General features: G+C 40.9%; 1 protein-coding gene across 4 annotated transcripts in view; it reads right to left on the reverse strand.

The window, feature by feature from the left end:
- The window catches only part of ppip5k1a (diphosphoinositol pentakisphosphate kinase 1a), a 182,785-nt gene that overhangs the window by 106,035 nt on the left and 55,344 nt on the right, over window positions 1-21,406 (reverse strand). For all 4 annotated transcript variants that reach the window (XM_061815774.1, XM_061815773.1, XM_061815772.1 and 1 more), the window contains exons 4-7: window positions 17,508-17,598; window positions 17,304-17,389; window positions 11,986-12,140; window positions 2,471-2,572 (exon numbers count right to left, since the gene is read on the reverse strand). In XM_061815774.1, the coding sequence (XP_061671758.1) occupies window positions 2,471-2,572; window positions 11,986-12,140; window positions 17,304-17,389; window positions 17,508-17,598 (434 nt within the window). The remainder of the gene's footprint in view (window positions 1-2,470; window positions 2,573-11,985; window positions 12,141-17,303; window positions 17,390-17,507; window positions 17,599-21,406) is intronic.

The following is a 21,406-nucleotide window of genomic DNA, read 5'->3' on the forward strand; positions in this document are numbered from 1 at the left end:
TAAAATATGTACATCAAGGCACAGTTATTGCTAAAATAATAAAATAAATGCATAAAGTGACTTTTCAGTCTTATACTCCCTGTCCAGGCCTTGGTAAGATTATTAAAACCAAGAAAAGCAAACAAAAAAGCACTCCCCATGTCAGAGCTAAAAAAAAAAAAAAAACTCAGCTAAATCGTCAGCGCCTCCAGCAGAAGAGTCTCCGTGTGATGAATGGTAACTAAACAGTAATGTAATACAGTACGTTTTATCATTTATATCATAAATTTACAATACTATATATTATATTTATAAGATTTTATAATTGAAGATTTAACTAAATACCTCTTTTTGTCTCAAATATGCCTAGTACAAATGCAGTTTACATATTTTAAAGTGCAACTGACACCAAAAACATGAAATCAGTCGGAATGGAACCATCCGTTTGTTCACACCACATTAGAATGTTGCTGCATATTGATTTTTTTACTCTCGCCATGAAAAATCTGTGGACTGTGTGAGGTTCAAGAAGAAGCCGGGAGTGACGTGTTTTGCAGACAACGTCAGCTGCAGGATCGAGTGTAGTTTACCGCTTGTAGAGGCGAGAAATTTGATGTTTTCTTCTGCGTTTTTGCCAAAATGCCGACTTCAACACTTGGGAGGATGGATTCAGTCTTCACACATTTCCAAAAGACCCAATTCGTGAAAAATGGATTGTACAGGTGCAAAAGACAAAGCTTTGTGGGTTCCAAATGACAGTAGGTGTGTATAGAGCTAGTGAAAAAAAAAATAAATGGGTGGGGGGACTAATTTGTCTCACAGTTTATAGCACACGTTTAAGTGTGAATTTAGAGTAAATCCCCTTGGTCAAACCAGCAAAATATAACAAAGCACTTGCATTGTGTTTAAGACAATTTAATCACACTCAATACAATACAATACAATACAATACAACACAAAACAATAGCAAAATAGAAGTACAAAGACAGTTTAGTAGCCTGTAAAACGAGCTAACTAGCTAAACTACATATAGTCACCATAGTCGAACGAATGTTCCAAATAGGTGGATGTTATTTCCAGCGAATGTTCCGGAAATGTGACTGAAGACGGAAGGCAGCGTGGCGTCTGTGTATTTGCGTACTTGTCCAAAAGCAGCAGTATTAATAAAAAGCTCTGTCGACACCCATCCTCGTCCTTATAGGAACATTCTAGAAATCCGCTCCGAGGACGTAATAGAGTCCTTCTCTCAGAACGTGACAAAAGATCTACATCATAATAACTTAATAAAGTACGTAAGTAATAAAGTATGTACGAAACGAAAATAAAGAGAACAATAAAGAATGAATAACTAAAATAACAGACACATATGGCACATAGCTCTACATTAATTTCGGTAACATCCATGATATTTACTTCGCCCGGCATGGGTCTTCCTGAGTACGCAACAGAGACAAGACTTGTAAAAGGGTTAGGAAATCGAACAATTATGGGCCAGTCATTTAGATTATTTCATCGGGTCCCTCGTCCTCCTTGTGTGCCCACTCGTCTGTGTCTGTTGGGGAGTCTGTTGTAAGTTGAAAAGTGATCCACATATCGTTCTAAGTATGGCTCGAAATGATATGGTAAAAGGCCCCAGTCGCTTCACTTGGTTCTGGGATATTTTATTCCTCAGTAAGAGCTTCAGTCTCAGAAGGGGCGTCAGAAAAATCCAAAAATTGCTCTCGTTCATCTGCCATTGCATTCGGCACAGCGTGTTTTCAATGCCAGGGTGATGCATGCCTGCACATGAATAAACAGACAAATATGGGCGCCACTGTGATGCGCATTGTGTCAAGACAGACTTACGCAACTTTGCGCTTTTATAAAACGCTCCCAGCTCACTTATTCCGAATGGTATCATCATCAAAGTGATTAAAATTATTTGTAGATTTAATAATAATAATTTTAAAGTGTGATTTTTGTGTCAGTGGCACTTTAAACGTTCTGGTACCCATATAAACATACATCCCCCACTATTTCACGGTTTTTCAGTTTTTGCAGGTGGTTCTGGTCTCAATTAACTGCGAAAAACAAACTATTACTGTATTTTCTTAAAGCAAGAGGACTAATCTATGGGACCAAGAATTCTTTATTTTTGGGAGGAAATCAAATACATATTTCATTCAATGAAACGCAAATCCATTTTTTTAATGTGATTTTCTGGCTTTTCTTTTAAATATTCTGTCTCACTGTTTACAGACACCTACAATTACTATTATAGACTGCTCATATCTTTGTCGGCAGGTAAGCTTACAAAACCAGTGAGGGCTGAAATAATAATGTCCTCCATTGTATGTGCATGCACTTTTGAATATTATGAATTTTACAAAATTCAACTGCATTGTGGAGGAAAACCTTAAAACCTTAACCTATTCTGCTTTGAACAAAGGGCAGCTAACGCATTAACCTACACAAATTACATAATCCACTTTCTTTCAAGAAAAAACATTACCTTAACATCTGTGCCATCTGTGGGCATAAACTCTTCATAGATGTAAGAGCCAGTCTTCCTTACATTGCTCTCTGGTGAGTACACACTGCTTCTGCTCCCAATCTAGAAAAATCAGAGAGTTTATGTTAAACAGTGTGATCATTCGTGCTCAAGTATTCTGAGTTATTGCTGAGTCAAATGCTGTAAACACTGTCTTTTAAAAGGCATTGACCTGCAGCGGTCTGGCTGTGTTTGACAATATTTTGCTTACTGTGTGACAATAATTAATTAAGGAAAACAACAAACAACCCTATAAGTGTACCATTACAATCGTTTTCTAGACAGTGTGGGTAATCCAGTCTTTTGGAAAGGTTACTTAAAAAATAAATACAGAAAAAAGTTCCACATATTGCAGCATTCTGTTACATGTGTCGGTAGTGACTGTACATCATGCATCGTGCCCTGTACCTAAGCAAAGCAGAGCAGTTACAGCTCTTTAAAATATAAAAAAATAATAGAAATTTGTCATGGGATTAGGAATCCCAAAATATTATGTGGCAAATGTGCGACTAAAAATAAATGTGTTCAAATCAGAAATCCATGAAAAACCAGGGCCGCAGTTTTTTTTTTCCCCCCTATTTGGGGTCGCTGTTTTGGGATTAAGGTTTTGGTGCAGGTTTTTCTGGATGGATTCCTCACTTCCAGGCCTTCCTACTCATCTGAGCTTTAGACCAGCACCGAGTTAGGCAGTGTTGCAGGTATTATTCCCAGTTGGTCTCCTATCCAAGAACCAGGCCAGACCCTGCTTAGTTTCCAAGATCAGACAAGTTTAACAATTTCAGAGTGGAATAATCATAATTATTGTGAAATTACTGTATTACTCAAATAAAAAGGAGGATATGTTCTCAGTACTGAACACAGCGTTACATCGGAACAACAGCGTTTACTTAGCGCGGCCTCGCTTTAGCATAGATTTGTGTGTGTGTATAATTTCATTCAGTGAAGCAGGCATTTTTTTAAGGCGTATGAATGCTCATTGTGCTCTCTAGACCCATTTGCTAAGGGAAGCTGCACATCATGTTCTGCATCCTGATTGGTTAAGGTACTGTAGACCATTATTAACCCCCCTAAGTACCAGACCGGTTTCGGCGCACCCGTCGTGACGTGGCGTACCTACACAGGGTCTCAGTGCTTAGTGTGGGCCATCACTGCAAAAAAAGTTAAAAAAAGAAGGCGCAGACAGGTACCCAGTCGTTAGAAAGAGAGAAAAAAAGGTCAGCGACATGCGAGCACTAATGAAACCCCTCATGGTCTCTAAGCAAAGAATGAATGGCAGGGAAGTGAAACAAGTGTGTAAACAGCGGGCATCGGAGAAATGAGGAATAATTATATATATATATATATATATATATATATATATATATAACTGGATAATATGTCTCCAATAAAAGATGAGCAGACAACTATACCGTCTCCCTTCTGGTGGAAAACTGTTTCCACACTTCAATGGACTTCACCATGACAGGCTGCTTCTAAGATAGTGTCATGTTGTAACAGGGAGCAGTCACCAACTTGATCAGATTGATATGTAATGAGTCTTGAAGACATGCCTTCCAAATTGTGGCCTATGGTCTTTTCAAGACATATGTATGAAGCAGTGAAAAATTAATAAACAAAGTAGTATGGTAAGGGACTTCAGTTATAAAACAAATAACTTTATACAAGAAAAATAAAAAGTGGACAAAGAATCAATCTTGACTTGAAAAACAAGATTTGACAAATTATTTGACAAATGTAATCTCAATGAACACATTTGGTTTCAGAGAAAAAAAAAAGTCCACTTTGATAGCGGTCATGGAGGTGGTGGAGGACATATCCACAAACATAAGTAAAGACTACACAGCTGGTGTTTTTTTATAAAGTTAAAACAGCATTTGACACTATTTATAACAGTAAATTAATGAATAAATAAGATCTGTCATGTGAGGTCTGGTATACAAGTGGAGTGAAAGATACTTGGATGACAGATTTCAATATCCATCATCCATCCAGCCATTTATGAAGCCGTGTTTCCTCACAAGGGCTCACAGAGTGCTGAAGCCTCTCCCAGCTAACTTCAAGCAAGAACAAAAGAAGGAGAAAAGGATCTCTACAGGTTGGTCAGACAGAGGGATAGAGATGGGAAAAATGTGCAGCAGGTAAGGGTGATTAAGGATAGAGATGGAAATATGTTGACTGGTGCCAGTTGTGTGCTAAATAGATGGAAAGAATACTTTGAGCAGTTGATGAATGAAGAAAAATAGAGAAGGAAGAGTAGAAGAGGCAAGTGTGAAGGACCGGGAAGTGGCAATGATGAGCAAGGGGGAAGTTGAAAAGGCTCTCAGGAGGATGAAAAATGGAAAGGCAGTTGGTCCTGATGACATACATGTGGAGGTATGGAAGTAATTTGGAGGAGCAGCTGTGGGGATTTTGACCAACTTATTCAAAAGAATACTCGCGGGCAAGAAGATGCCTGAGGAATGGAGGAAAAGTGTGCTAGTTCCCAGTTTTAAGAACAAAGGCAAGATGCAGAGCTGTGGTAACTATAGTGGAATAAAGTTGATGGGCCACACAAGAGAAGTGGAGGCTAGACTCAGGACCGAAGTAAATATCTGCGAGCAACAGCATGGTTTCATGCCTAAAAAGAGTTATCACAGATCCATTATTTGCTTTGAGGATGCCTGTGGAAAAGTAAAGAGAATGCCAGAAGGAGCTACAGTGTGTCTTTGTGCAGAGAAAGTCTATGACAGAGTACCAAGAGAGGGACCGTGGTACTGGATGTGTAAGTCTGGTGTGGTGGAGAAATATGTTAGAATAGTACAAGACATGGATGAGGGCAACAGGACAGTGGTGAGGTGTGGCATAGGTGTGATAAAAGACTTTTAGGTGGCGGTGGGACTGGATCAGGGATCAGCTCTGAAGGTTCCCCTGCTTAAACCAGCACATGTCAAGGCCCGTCTTAAGTTTTCCAATGACCATTTGGATGATACAGAGGAGTCATGGGAGAAAGATTTGTGGTTAGATAAGACCAAAATGGAACTTTTTGATCATAATTCTACTATCCGTGTTTGGAGGAAGACGAATGATGAGTTCCATCCCAAGAACACCATCCCAACTGTAAAGGATGGGGTTGGTAGCATCATACTTTGGGGGTGTTTTTATGCACATGGGACAGAATGACGGCACTGTATTAAGGAACGGATGACCACGGCCATGTACTGTGAGATTTTCGGGTACAAACTCTTTCCTTCAGTCAGAGCATTGAAGATGGGTCATGGCTGGGTCTTTCAACATGACAATGACCTGAAGCACACAGCCAGGAAAACCAAGGAGTGGCTACATAAAGAAGCATATCAAGGTTCCTGGGGTGGCCTAGCCAATGGTGTGGCCTAGCCAATCTCCAGATCTAAACACAATAGAAAATCTTTGGAGGGAGCTGAAACTCCGTGTTTCTCAGCGACAGCCCAGAAACCTCTGATCAAGAGAAGATCTGTGTGGAGGAGTGGGGCAAAATCCCTCCTGGAGTGTGTGCAAACCTGGTGAACACCTACAGAAAACAGTAGATTTTCAGAAAACCATCAAGACCTTGTCGTTCATGATATACATCCTCTAACGGTGTGGAATTGGGTAATTTGTTGAAAGGGGTGTGTTCAAAAAATAGCAGTGTGGCATTCAACCATTGAGGTCAACAAAAAGAAGTGCAAAAAATAAAAGGATATTCAGCTAAAATGATCAGAGACACGTGGCAGAAAACAGAATGGAATGTGGATCGCAGAATAACTAGAATGTCAAAGGCTCAGCCAATGATCAGCTCCAGGACGATCAAAGACAGTCTGGAGTTACCTGTAAGTACTGTGACAGTGAGAAGATGTCTGTGTTAAGGTATTATATTTACAAGAATCCCCTACAAAGTGCCTCTTTAAAAAAAAAAAAAAAGAAAAAAAGGCATGTGCAGAAGAGGATGCCATTTGCCAATGAACAGATCAACTGACCTAAAGAGAAATGAAGGAACATTTTGTGTACTGATGATAGTAGAATTGTTGTTTTGGGTCTCGGGGCTGCAGACAGTTCGTGAGACGAGCCCGAAACTCTGAATTCAAGACACAGTACTGCATGATGGCAGTGAAGCATGGCGATGCAAGCACAATGATATGGGCATGTTTTTTCCTACTATGGTGTTGGGCCTATTTATCGCATAACAGGGATCATGGATCGGTTTGCAAATATCAAAATACTTGAAGAGGTCATGTTGCCAAATGCTGAAGAGGACATGCCCTTGAAATTGATGTTCCAACAAGACAACGACCACAAACACACTCGTAAACATAGTCTTGGTTCCAAACCAACAAAATTAATGTCACGAAGGAGCAAGCCAAATCCCCGGACCTAAATCCAATCGAGAACTTATGGGGTGACATCATACAGTGAAGAAAATAAGTATTTGAACACCTTGCTATATTCCAAGTTCTCCCACTTAGAAATCATGGAGGGGTCTGAAATTTTCATCATACTTGCATGTCTACTGTGAGAGAGAATCTAAAAAGAAAAATCCAGAAATCACAATGTATGATTGTTTTAACAAATTGTGTGATACAGCTGTGAATAAGTATTTGAACACCTGTCTATCAGCTTGAGTTCTGACCCTCAAAGACCTGTTAGTTCGCCTTTAAAAGTCCACCTCCACTCCATGTCTTACCCTGAATCAGATGCACCTGTGTGAGGTGGTTAGCTGCATTAAGACACCTGTCCACCCCATACAATCGGTGAGACTCAAACTTGTGACATGGCCAAGACCAAAGAGCTGTCCAAAGACACCAGAGACAAAATTGTACAACTCCACACGGCTGAAAAGGGCTATGGAGTAATTGCCAAGGAGCTTGGTGAAAATGGGTCCACTGTTGGAGCAATCATTAGAAAATTGAAGAAGCTAAACATGACGGTCAATCTCAATTGGAGTGGAGCCCCTTGCAAGATATCACCTCGTGCGGTATCAATGATCCTTAAAAAGATGAGGAATCAGCCCAGGACTACACAACAGGACTTGGTCAATGACCTGAAAAGAGCTAGGATCACCGTTCCCAAGGAGACTGTTGGTAATACACTAAGACGTCATGGTTTGAAATCATGCATGGCACGGAAGGTTTCCCTGCTTAAACCAGCACATTTCAAGGCCCATCTTAAGTTTGCCAATGACCATTTGGATGATACAGAGGAGGCATGTGAGAAGGCTTTGTGGTCAGATGAGACCAAAATGGAACTTTTTAGTCATAATTCCACTCACCATGTTTGGAGGAAGACAGATGTGGCCGAGCCAGTCTCCAGACCTAAACCCAATAGAAAATCTTTGGAGGGAGCTGAAAGCCCAGAAACATGTCTGATCTAGAGAAGATCTGTGTAGAGGAGTGGGCCAAAATCCCTCCTGCAGTGTGTGCAAACCTGGTGAACAATTACAGGAAATGTTTGACCTCTGTAATAGCAAGCAAAGGTTACTGTACCAAATATTAACATTGGTTTTCTCAGGTGTTCAAATACTTATTTGCAGCTGTATCACACAAATCGTTGAAAAAAAATCTTACATTGTGATTTCTGGACTTTTCTTATTAGATTATCTCCCCCAAAGTGGGCATGCACCCACAATGAAAATGTCAGACCCCTCCATGATATCTAAGTGGGAGAATTTGCAATATAGCAGGGTTTTCAAATACTCATTTTCTTCACTGTAATTTTTGTTTCTGAAGCAAATCCAAGAAATGTAAATGAATTGTTGTCAAAGAATCTTGGAGTGGAATAACAGCTGAAAGGTGCCACAAGTTGGTTTGACTCCATGCCACACAGATCTGAAGCAGTTTTTAAAAACTGTGGTCATACAACTTAATATTAGTTTTGGATTGATAAATCCTTGGGAATTTTTTTGTGCAAAATAGTTTTTAGGTTGTAAATTCAACAGCAGATTACTGTGTGTGTGTATATATCATGAATGCTGGTTTTCTGAGAATGTACTGCACCAATTATTATTGTTTGACATGTATCAATAAAAAAATATATTGAAAACATGGATTAATCTGGTTAGTCACATTGGACTGCTATTATTTTGGACACTACAATATGCCTCTTGTTTAGTCTTCACCTTTGCCCTACAGTGCCATGCGAACGTATTCTCCCCCCTCCTGATTTGATTATTTTCCATAACTATTGCACACAGAGGTTTAAAATCATCAAACTAATTTAATATCACTCAGACACAACCCAAGGAAATACAAAATGCAGTTTTCAAATGACAATTCAATTTATTTAAGGCACAAAAAAAATCCAAACCTTTGTGACCCTCTGTGGAAAAAGTAATTGTGCCCCTTCTCAAATCACAAAGTCACTGTGCCCAACCACAAATTTGGGAAAGGTGCGTTCAAATTCACAAAGCACACCCAAACCTGATTACCACAATACTTGTTGAATCCAGAAACCACTTAAATAAAATCTGTCAGAGAATGTGAAATAGGCTGGAAGATCTCAAGAACCAATGCATCATTCCACTTCTTCTTTGGGTTGTCCCGTCAGGGGTCGCCACAGCATGTCATCTTAGCTGAACGCATGTATGTTTGGCACAGTTTTTATGCCGGAAGCCCTTCCTGACGCAACCCCTCTGCATTTAGCTGGGGAGAGAAGCTTACAGCAACCGGTATTCCCAGGCCACATCCCACCATCCCACGATACAAAGAAATTCGAGAAAAAATGAGGAAAAAAAGTTATTAAAATCCATCAGTTTGGAAAAGGTTACAAAGCCATTCAATTAAGAGGGAATTATTCCTTTTTAGAGTCACAGCTGTGCAAAGAAGCAGTCTTCTAGCATTTACAGCAATGAGAGTGCGTCAAACCCCCACATTATGTTAATCTTAACAGAGTGAACATACCCATTCGCGGTTAACTGTAATAGACCAGTGCAATGACAATTGTGTCGGAAATCCTACTCGATATGAAGAAAATGTATGTAAACTTTTGACCTTGAATAAAACATAAAATTCTCTCAGAAATTCTCTCTCATTATTGTGGCAGGAATAACAAAATGGAATAGTTTTAGTGATCCTAACTGACTTGAAACAGAAAAGGTTTAGTCTGATTTGACAAAAAAAATGTTTCTGCAGTATATATTATTTGATAAATGATTTGATAAATACTGTAATGCTGTGCATGTCTGGTGGGCAGCGTGACATACACAATTCGATGTACAGTTGCAGTAACAAAGAAAGTACAACAAATCTCAATTGAATATTGTTATTATGACTGTTTTGGCAGAGTTTAAAGACTATATGCCAGAGAGTATTGTTAGATATGCTGTTTGAATTTGGTTAGACAACATTTGTGGAGCTATATTAATTTTTCAAAGATATACAATGTTATGAAAATTGATTTCAGTTTTTTTTTTTTTTTTTTTTTTCATTGTCCAGCTGTCGCTGGGTGGGACTTCCTCCCAATGGGTAGTGAACTAGCCATCCATCCATGGCTAGTGCAGACACAGGGAGAACACACAAACCCCATAAATGCGGGGCTGACATTTGAACCTAGGTCCTCAGAACTTTGAGGCCAATGCTCTCACCATTTGCGCCACTGTGCCTGGACAAACACAAAGGTTACAAATCATCAAACCAATTTTAATGTCATTCAGAAACAACCCAAAGAGATACAAAATGCAGTTTTCAAATTATGGTGATGAGTCTTTCACATCGCTCTGGAGGAATTTGATCCCTCTTGTTTTCAGAATTGTTTAAACTCCACCATATTGGACGGTTTTCTAGCATGAACTGCCCGTTTAAGGTACACAAAATCTCAATTGGATTTAAATCCAGACTTTGATGTGGCCACTCCAAAACCTTCATTTTTTTCTTTTTACCCATTCATAGGTGGACTTCCTGGTGTGCTTCATATCATTGTCCTCCTGCATAATCCAATGGCACTTGTGTTTAAGAGCAAGAATTTATGGCAGAATGTTCTCCTTCAGGTTTTTCTGGTATGTAATAGAATTCATTGTTCCATCAATCACAAAGTATTGTCCTGGTCCTGAGGTAGAAAAGGAGCATGTTGTTCTTTTTGACAGATGCTGTGCCATTTTTACACAGATGTAACACGCCGCACATGTTCTAAAAAGTTAAATTTTTGACTCCTCAGTCACCAGAATGTTTCTCTCAAAGTCTCGAGGACCATCAAGATGTTTTTTGGAAAATGTGAAATGAGCCTTTGTACTCTTTGTAGACAGCAGGAGTTTTCACCCTGGAACTCTCCCATGGATGCCATTTTTGGCCGGTGTCTTTCTTATGGTAGAGTCATTAACATGGACCTTAACTGAGGCCAGAGGGGCCTGCAAGTCTTTGAATGTGGACCGAGGTTCTTTTGTAACCTCTTAAATGAGTCGTCGTCACACTCTTGGAGTAATTTCAGTTAGTCGTCCACTCCCGGGAAGTTTGCCACTGTGAACAGTTTTCTCCATTTGTGGATAATGGCTCTGACAGCAGTTTGCTGGAACCCCAAAGCCTTGGGAATGGGTTTGTAACCTTTTCCAGACTGATGTATTTCAATTACTTTTTTTCCCCTCATTTATTCTTGAATTTTTTGGTGGATCGTTGCATGATGCTTTAGTTCTTGAGATCTTGTAGCCAACTTTACAGTCTCTGACAGATTCTAGTTAGGTGATTTTCTGATTCAAGAAGTATGGTATTTATCAAGTTTGGGGGTGGCTTGTGAAACTGAACTCACCTTTCCCAAATTTGTGGTTGGTCACAGTGACTGTGATTTAACAAGGCTGAGACAATTACGTTTTCACAGAGGGTCAGAAAGGTTTGTATTTTTTGGCACCTTTATAAATTGAATTGTCATTTCAATACTGCATTTTGTATTTCCTTGTGTTGATACTGAGTGATATTAAAATTGGGTTGATGAGTTGAAACCTTTGTGTGTAATAGATACGAAAAATATCTGCCCCCTACAAAAATATATGGGGGGCACATACCTTTTCACGGGACTGTGTGCCACACAAGTTTAATGCTAATTTTCGTTTGTTCGTCAGTTTTTTCATTCAAGGTGTTAGCTTTGAGGTCGCTATTTTTGTAAACAAAAACGAAAAATAATTAAGGCTGTAATGTATTTCATCAATCAGTAGGTGCAATTTTGCTATTTGAGTTTAGTGTTACAGTGATCTTAAACTGGGTTGTTAACGAACAACATTCCCTCCTACTCCTTGCTTCTATGTGAGCACCTAAGCAACCTACTGTTGTGAGCACGTGGAATCTGCATGCCATTCGGCCACTGCTGAATAAAAGTGCTGGAGTGGAGTATGCAATGGACTGCTTGTACCCGTGTAAAAATGATCAAATCTGAGATTTTATATCAGATCTGTTTTCTGACAATATCAGACTGATTTCTGGTCTCAAGAGGTTGGATCGGGACACCCTTAACCATACGAATACGACGACAGAGGGAGTTCTCTTAAAAAGACGCGAAGACCAAACCTTTCTGAAGAGACGTTGGCTCCCACCACCAGCAGAAGTAGGGTAATAGATATAGACATTGTGATCCTCAGCACAGACAGGCTTCTCAACAAAAGGCTTCTGGAATATTTCTCCATTCACCTCCACATGGTCCTCTCCTTCCACCAAATTACACTCTAAGAAATATCACAGAACATGTTTCTATTAGCAAGCATACATGAACTCAAATCTGAGGCAGATGTGCCCTAAAACACTTTCTAAAGTATCACTGTTTTGAACTATAACAATGTCATTCATCACAGTATAACGTCATCATATTTGATACAACAAACCCCATTCTAATGAAGCTGGGATGTTGTGTTCAACAAAAACAGATTACAATGATTTGCAAATCCTGTTAACCCTATACTTGATGGAATGGACTACAAAGACAAGATATTTAATGTTCAAACTGATACACTGTTTTTTGCGAATAGTCATTAACTTTGAATTTTATCGCTGCACAACTTTCCAAAAAAGATGGTATAGTTGGCAAAAGAGAAAGTTGAGCAATACTCATGAAATACCTGTTTAGAACATCCCACGTGAGAAGAGGCAAACTGGGAAGCGGTGGGTCCCATGATTGGATATGAAAGGAGCTTCCATAAATTGCTAAGTCATTCACAACCAAAGATGTGGTGAGGTTCACCTCTTTGTGAAGAAGTTGGTAAGAAAATGGTCAAACAGTAAACGTAGAATTGCCGGGAATTTAGGGATTTAATCATCCACAGTCTACGACGACGTCAAAAGTTTTAGAGAATTTTGAGAAATCACTATGTAAGCAGCAAGGCAGAAAGCCAACAGTGAATAACTGTGACCTTCGATCCCTCAGGTGGTACTGCATCAACCACCGAGATCAATATGAAGAGGATATCACCGCTCAGGAACACTTCAGAAATCCAGTGACATTCTAGACCTATCTCCCGTTGTAGCGCATTATGAAGCGTAAAATGCAAAATGAAGACTCCGAGACTGTTGAACAGCTGAAGCTATAAATTAATCAAAAATGGGAAGAATTCCCCCTACAAATCAATTAGTGTCCTCACTTCCCATATGTTTATTGAATGGTGTCAAAAGGTAATGTAAAACTGTGATGCACATGACCCTGTCCCAGTCTTTTTTGAACGTGTTGCCGCTATAAATTTCTAAGCGATGACTTCTTTTTTTCCTTTCGGCTTGTCCCATTAGGGGTCGCCACAGTGTGTCATCTTTTTCCTTCTAAGCTTATCTTGTGCATTTTCTTCTCTAACACCCACTGTCCTCATGTCCTCCCTCACAACATCCATCAACCTTTTCTTTGGTCTTCCTCTCGCTCTTTTGCCTGGCAGCTCCATCCTCAGCACTCTTCTACCAATATACTCACTCTCTCGCCTCTGAACATGTCCAAACTATCGAAGTCTGCGCTCTCTAATCTTGTCTCCAAAACGTCCAACTTTGGCTCTCCCTCTAATGAGCTCGTTTCTAATCCTATCACTCCAAGCGAGAACCTTAGCACCTTCATTTCTGCTACCTCCAGTTCTGCTTCCCTTTGTTTCTTCAGTGCCACCGTCTCTAATCCATACATCATGGCCGGCCTCACCACTGTTTTATAAACTTTGCCCTTCATCCTAGCAAACTTTTCTGTCACATAATACACCAAACACCTTCTGCCAGCTATTCCACCCGGCTTGTACCAGTTTCTTCACTTCCTTACCACACTCACCATTGCTCTGAATTGTTGACCCCAAGTATTTGAAGTCATCCACCGTCACTGTCTCTTCTTCCTGGAGACTCACTCTTCTCCTTTGACCCTTCACATTCTTGCACATATATTCTGTTTTACTTTGGCTAATCTTCATTCCTCTCCTTTCCAGTGCGTGCCTCCATGTTTCTAACTGTTCCTCCGCCTACTCCCTGCTTTCACTGCAGATCACAATATCATCTGAGAACATCATAGTCCAAGGGGATTCCAGTCTAACCTCATCTGTTACCTCATCCTATCCATTACTACCGCAAACAGGAAGGGGCATAGTGTGGATCCCTGGTGTAGTCCCATCTCCACCTTTTTCTGACACACCAACGGTACACCTCACAGCTTTTCTGATGCCTTCATACATGTCCTGTACTATTCTAACACTGTCTCTCTGATCCCCTCGGCCGTAGTACTCCAGTCGTCTGGGAGCTCCTCCAGTCCCTCGAGAGCCTGTCTTACCTCTTTCCAAAAAGCCGCGCAACATTCTTCCTTTCTCAGCTTCCACCACATGGTTCTTTGCTCTACTTTTGTCTTCTTAATCTTCTTCCCCACCATCAGACTCATCCTACATACCACCATTCTATGCCTTCGAGCTATACTCTCTCCGACCACTGCCTTAAAGTCAGTAACCTCATTGAGATTATATCGTCTTCACAAAATGTAATCCACTTGTGTGCTTCTACCTGTCCTTGTAGGTCACCCTATGTTGTTTTGTCTTCTGGAAAAAAAAAAATGTTAACTAATGCCATTTCCATTCCTTTAGCAAAGTCGACCACCATCTGCCCCTCAAAGTTCCTTCCCTTACCCATCACTTCTTCATCGTCCCTGTTTCCTTCACCAATATATCCATTGGAATCCGCACCAATCACAACTCTTTCTGTCTGAGATTGCCCAGAACTACTTCATGTAGTTCCTTTCAGAATCTCTCTTTTAACTCTAGGTCATATGCTACTTGAGGGGTATAGCCGCAAATCACATGATACATAACACCCTCAATTTCAGGTTTTTGCCTGATGATTAGATTTGATCCTCTTTTCACCTGCAAGACATTCTTGGCCAGCTCTTTCATTAAAATAAACCCTACTACATTTTTGTTCCAATTTACTCTATGGGAAAATAATTTAAACCTGGCCCTAAACTTCTAGCCTTACTACATTTCCACCTGCTCTCTTGGATGCACAATATATGACCCTGTCTCCTGATTATCATGTCACCCAACTCCTGAGCTTTTCCTGTCATAGTCCCAACATTCAAAGGACTTACACTCAGTTATCGGCTCTGTGGATTCCTCTTCTTCTTCTGCCGAATAATCCGCTTTCCTCCTCTTCTTGTGACCCATGGTTGCTGAATATTCACCGACAGCCTGAAGGTTAACGGTGCCGGGGGCGGACGGTGTAAACTCCACGACCAATTGTGTTTGGGATGCTTTAGATTAACAGTCATACAGCGGTACCTCTACTCACAAAATGAATCCGTTCTGGAAGTCGTTTCATAACTAGAACCGCCAAAAAAAAAAAGCATTCAAAGTGTACATTCTTCTTCACATTTTCCTTTCGGCTTGCCCTGTTAGGAGTTGCCACAGTGTGTCATCTTTTTCCATGCAAGCCCATCTCCTGCATCTTCCACTCCAACACCCACTGCCCCCATGTCTTCCCTCACAACATCCATCAAATTTCTCTTTGATCTCCCTCTCGGTCCTTCGCCATCCTCAGCACCCTTCTACCAATATACTCACCCTCTTGGCTCTGGACATGTGCAAACCATCTCTAATGTGAATATTATGGCTGGCCTCACCACTGTTTTATAATCTTTGCCTTTCATCCTAGCAGAGACTCTTCTGTCACATAACACACACAGTGCATGCCTCTATCATTCTTACTGTTCCTCCACCTGCTCCCTGCTTTCACTGCAGATCACAATATGATCTTCAATCATCATGGTCCAAGGGGATTCCAGTCTAACCTCATCAGAAAGGGGCTCAGAGCTGATCCCTGATACAGTCCCACCTCCACGTTAAATTTTTCTGTCACACCTACGGCACGATTCACCACTGTTCTGCTGCCCTCATACCTGTCCTATACAAACATTTCTCCAGCATACCAGATTTACACATGAAGTACCACAGTTCCTCTCAAGGTACTCTTTCATAGGCTTTCTCGAGATTCTTTTGAGTACATGCGGAAATGTCATGGAATTTACTTAAATAAACTAGAATAAACTTCTGTTATTCTGGCTCACAGAATAGTGGCTGCCTCCTCCTGTCCGCCATCCTCACTAAACTGCTCCTGCATTGCTGTGTGTTGCATCGCCTCCAGTTCTTTTAACTCCAACATTGAAAGATCCTCGTGGCGCTCCTGAACCAACTCGTCGATGTCTTCCTCAGGCTTTCACAGCGAAACAGTTTCCTCTACTTCAGGTTCAACCTCCACTTCAATCTTCTCAAAAATCCAGTGATGCAACAGCATGAGGCCACATGCACGCATGCATTTTTCATATGTCTCAATGATTTCTTGCTTTGTTTTGATGGACAAAACAACTTTCGTCTTCTTCTCCCTGGCAATGGGCATCAATTTTTTGGGGACCATGTTGAAAAAAGATGAACAAATCTGTGAGGAAGTTGTAGAGTACGAGTGTGCACTAGCGTATGACAATAGATACGGTGATGAAGATACAGGAATTTCATCACTGGTTACCCCTCCTATCCAATGGAGGGATGTGATGTCAGGAAGATGCTATGTGAGAGCCAATGGGAGACCAGCTCCATTGCGCCACACAAACCAAGATACAGGAACTTCATCATTTGTAAAAATTGACGTCCCTCCTAGCCAATGTGATGCCAGGAAGATGCTTTGGCGTTAGCCAATGGGAGAGCAGCTCTATCGCGCCACTTTTAAACCAAGATACAGTACAGGATGTTTACGTTCCGAGGAATCCAGTACTCTTTTTTTCCTTTCATATCCCGAATTTCCTTTGTAACTAGAGACAACATTTTTTCGGGGAGGTGTTTCGTAACCTGAGTTTTTCGAGAGTTGAGACATTCTAAGGTAGAGGTATGACTGTATATGTTTGGCAAAGTTTTAAGCCGGATGACCTTCCTGATGCAAACCTTCTGCGTTTATCCGGGAATGGGATCGGCCTTCAGATTCCACTGGCCTGTGTCCCCTTAGGGCTGCTTTCTTATATTTGTAGAGTATTCAGTTAAATATAGGTTGAACATGATTTTCTAATCATTGTATTCTCTTTTTATTTGTTGAACAAAATGTCCCAACTTAATTGGAATTGGGTTTGTAAATGTATCTTCAAGATAAAACCACAATCCTATCATATTAAAACGAGCAATTTGCTCCACTCCATTGCTGCAAACACATTTTAGACTATCAAGAATTTAAAAAGTTAGGATAGGTCCACTCCACATCAGTGGATAGTTCCAATATGGAGAAAGAAAAGTCGAGCCAAACCACATTCACTCAAAGGATTCCATAAAACAGGAAAACGCAAACAGTAGATCGAGATTACATATGCTACCACTATGTAACAAGGTTTGTGCCACTGTGAGCTCAATACTGACCATCTGGTTTATCTGGGTCACGATTCAGCACAGCATAGCGTGGAAGATCTATCCCTTCTTCTTGCAGGATGCGATATACTTCTCTCCTGTCAGAAATTTGATGGAAATAAGTGGTTAAAAAAACATCACTAAATCAAGTAAATGCATGCTTTTTGGAAAGCATGATTCAAACCTTCAAACTCGAAATTAATAGAAAAGATGTACCTGTCCTGTATGTAGTATTGCATGTTCAGGTCGTTGATGAGCAGAGGGTTTCTTAGTTTTGCATAGCTCACTGCTTTATCTAGTGGAAATCCTGATTAACAAGCAGACATATTTAGAATAATTAAGATGATAGCTGCTTTGACAAAAGTCCTTCAGTACACATTCCAAGATTTAAAATGACACCATAGGATGGACCTTTCAGATCAAAGAGCACAGAACAGTATATATTTAAGACAGGGGTCAACACCATTGTGTGTCGGTCCATCTGTTTCACATTACCTTTATAAAAATATTTTGTATCATGTATGCAATTTAAGAAAACTAACAATTCAACCATAACTATTTACTTCTGTTACCCTTCCAACTCTCTCATTCATGCACATATATTCTGTCATATTTCGGCTAATCTTCATTTATTTCCTTTCCACTACATGGATCCATCCTTCTCACTCTTCCTCCACCTCCTCCGTACCTTTGCTGCAGATCACAATTCCATCTGCGAACATCATGGTCCAAGGGAATTTCGGCTTAACCCCATCTGTCAGCCTATCCATCACCACTGCAAATAGGCAGGGGCTCAGACCTGATCCTTGATGCAGTCTCAACTCCAACTTAAATTGTTGTCACACCTACGACATACCTCACCATTGTACTGCTGCCCACATACATGTCCTGAACTATTCTAACGTACTTCTCTGCAGCGCTAGACTTATGCATGCAGTACCACAGTTACATTCTTGGTACTCTCATACGCTTTCTCTAGATCTACAAAGACACAATGTTGCTCCTTCTGACCTTCTCTATACTATTCCATTGGCGTCCTCAAGACAAATTATTCATCTGTGGTACTTTTTTTGACATCAAACCATACTGTTGATCGCAAATCCGTCCTGAGTTTAGCCTCCAATCGTCTTTCCCCTAACTTCATTGTGACTCATGAACTTTATTCCTCTCTGGTTCCTACAGCTCTGCACACTGCTTTTGTTCTTAAAAATGGGAAGTAGCACACTTTTACACCATTCTTGAGCCATCTTCTTAACTGCTAGTATTCTGTTGAACAAGTTGGTCAAAAACCCAAAGGCCTCCTCTCCAAATTGCTTCATACCATCACAAGTATGTCATCAGCACAACCTACCTTTCCCGTTTTTCATTCTCATTAATGCTTTTGGAACTTACATCTTACTTATCGTTGCCACTTCCTGGTCCACCACATTTCCCTCTTCTAACCATCAATTTCACTAAGTATTCTGTCCATCTATTTAGCACACTACTGGCACCAGTCAACATTTCCACCTCTATCCTTAATCAACCTAACCTGCTCCACATCCTTCCCCTCTCTATCCCTCTGTCTGGCTAACCTGTTGAGATACTTTTCTCCTTCTTTAGTGTTCAACCTGGTGTACATGTCATCATATGCATATTGTTTAACCTTCACCAAATCTACCTTTCCCCTACGTCGCATCTCAATGTATTCCTTTCATCTCTCTTGAGTGTCCCACTTCTTTGCTAACCTCTTTCCTTGTAATACTTTCGCTAATTTGGGGTTCCACCACCAAATCTTCTACCCTTTCCTTCTAAAAGATAACACCAATTACTCTCCAGCCTGTCACTCAGATCACCTTGGCACCAGTAGTCCAGTCTTCCAGGAGCTCTTTCAGTGAACAGAAAGTCTGTCTCCTGGAATAACTGGATTTTGCCTCGATATAAAAAAAATAATATTCTACTGCCTTTCATTTCCCGTGTTAGCATACAGGTAAGTGCCCATAGAAAAACTTACTTACTCACTCACCTGTGTGCTAACATGGAAACGAAATGCGATGGAATATGATTTTATATCAACAAGGAGTGGTGCACGGGTGTTACAGAGCTCAGCACACACTGCAGCCCGCTTTTAGAGTCGCTGTTTTTCAACTTTAGGCCGTCTTATTTGCCATGTGAGTTCACACCTGTTATCCTAGTCGGTGTTTACATTCCGCCTTAAGCTAAACAAGCTAGCAAAAACAAAACAAAACCCAGAGTCGCCGCTCATTATTGTAGGAGTTTTTAACACAGCTGAACTTAACCACGAACTCCGTAAGTATGGCTTGTTTTCACGTGACAGGGTTTAGGGTTAGGCAATACTGCACTTTTGTGACACAGCCCTGAGTCCCATGACGTGTGTATGCCAGTTAGCCTGGTAGTCAGTCTGGGCTTGATGTGCTGTTGGTCGCGTCTTCACTAAATGCAGATAGAAACATAATGTTGTCCATCTTGCATATCTATGAGTAACGAGCTCAGGGATATAAAATGGCCACCGTCCGAGGTGGCACAACGGGTGGCACCACGTGAAAACAACCCATAGCATGGGTAGAGAAATGGGTAACTATGGTTTTCCAGTCACAGGAAGTTTAAATATCCGGCAGTGATAACATTTAAAAGAAAGGTTGGAGGAGGAGAAAAAGGGTTAGGGTTAGGGTTAGGGTTAAAAGAAGAACAAACAATTGAAATTAAGGATTTTGAAGACTGAGAAAAATACACGATCTCTAGAAATATGGTTGACAGACGCTAATGAGTATGAGAAGAGTCAAAAGAATTTAGATGAGAAAAGTCAAACGTGCTAAGAAACTGAAGACTGTGTATCTCCTCCTGTGACATTGTATACGAGGTTGCCTGGTGGACTACAGCGGGACACCAGTGACTGGGTACCCCCATATCTTCGGCAAGTTAAATGGCAACCTGAGTATTCAAGTGACAATGACGGCCGGTGGGCCCTCTTGGGCGTCCACCTGCTACGCTCCCTCCCCTCTGCACACAAGTTTCTGCTGCTGCTTCTTCCTGCTCGGAGCCTGCTCAGCTGGCTCCTCTTGGCAGTTTGCCACCTACTGTCATGGGACAGAAAAACGGATTCCATACCATCACCAGTAGTTCCCAGACAGAAGGCAAAGATGGATCCGAACTTCCGCATGCCAATGATCGAGCTCCCTGGTCCAGATAGTCAACCTGTCTTGGCATACAGTCACATGGACCCGTAAATGAAAGAGGAAATTAAACAGTAGCCACATCTCAATGAAGGTGGCCGAAATCTGAGTGATGAGATATGCCAAATATGCTGAGACTACAGAATGCAACCAGAAGAAGAAAAAAGAAGAGGATTTGGCCAAGACATCGCCGAATGTACACCTCGCGATGACTACTCTCTCAAGAACAATTTCAAATTGTGGCCACAGGCAAGGTATGAAACATGGTGGGGTAGAAGAGGCCGTGACAACGTCAACTGGGAGTGACACTTGCCTCGACTGTGAAGAGAAGGGACATGGGCAAAGGGACTGCCCAAAAAGACGTCAGGATGCCATTGCTGACCATCAGAGGTGGCGTGAGTGGTTCAACTCGTGTGGTTTCGCATCTGACTGATTCTTGACGGGCTCCGAAGCAGGGCAGTTGACCGTTGATAGATACACAAACATACCTGCATTCGACACTCACTCTTCGCAACAAAGAAACGCTTGCTACTGATGGATTAGATGCTGAGATTCAAGATAAAATCATTGCTTTAGAGAAAGAAATTTCAGCCCAACCACCAGATATTCGCATGCTTTTGAAAACTGCCACCTACTTGAACTTTCTCACAGTTGACTGTTTGGTTACTAAGACACTCATTACATTCCTTGTTGATTCAGGAGCTTCAAATTCTGTGATAATGGCCTCCGAGTCCATTATTCTTGCTCCAACCAAACAATGTTGTTACTCAATGTGTGCAAATGGGGGTTTCACAAAAGATAAATGTACACACCCTGCTTCATGTGCAAAGTATGGGCCATATGTGTTGTTTAAGCAATCATTTGTGGTGTCATCCACATGTTTAATAAATTTGTTGGGAAGGGATCTCATGATAAGACGTGGATTGGTACTGACATCCACTG

This window comes from Syngnathoides biaculeatus, chromosome 3, assembly GCF_019802595.1.
Source record: "Syngnathoides biaculeatus isolate LvHL_M chromosome 3, ASM1980259v1, whole genome shotgun sequence".
NCBI lineage: Eukaryota > Metazoa > Chordata > Actinopteri > Syngnathiformes > Syngnathidae > Syngnathoides > Syngnathoides biaculeatus.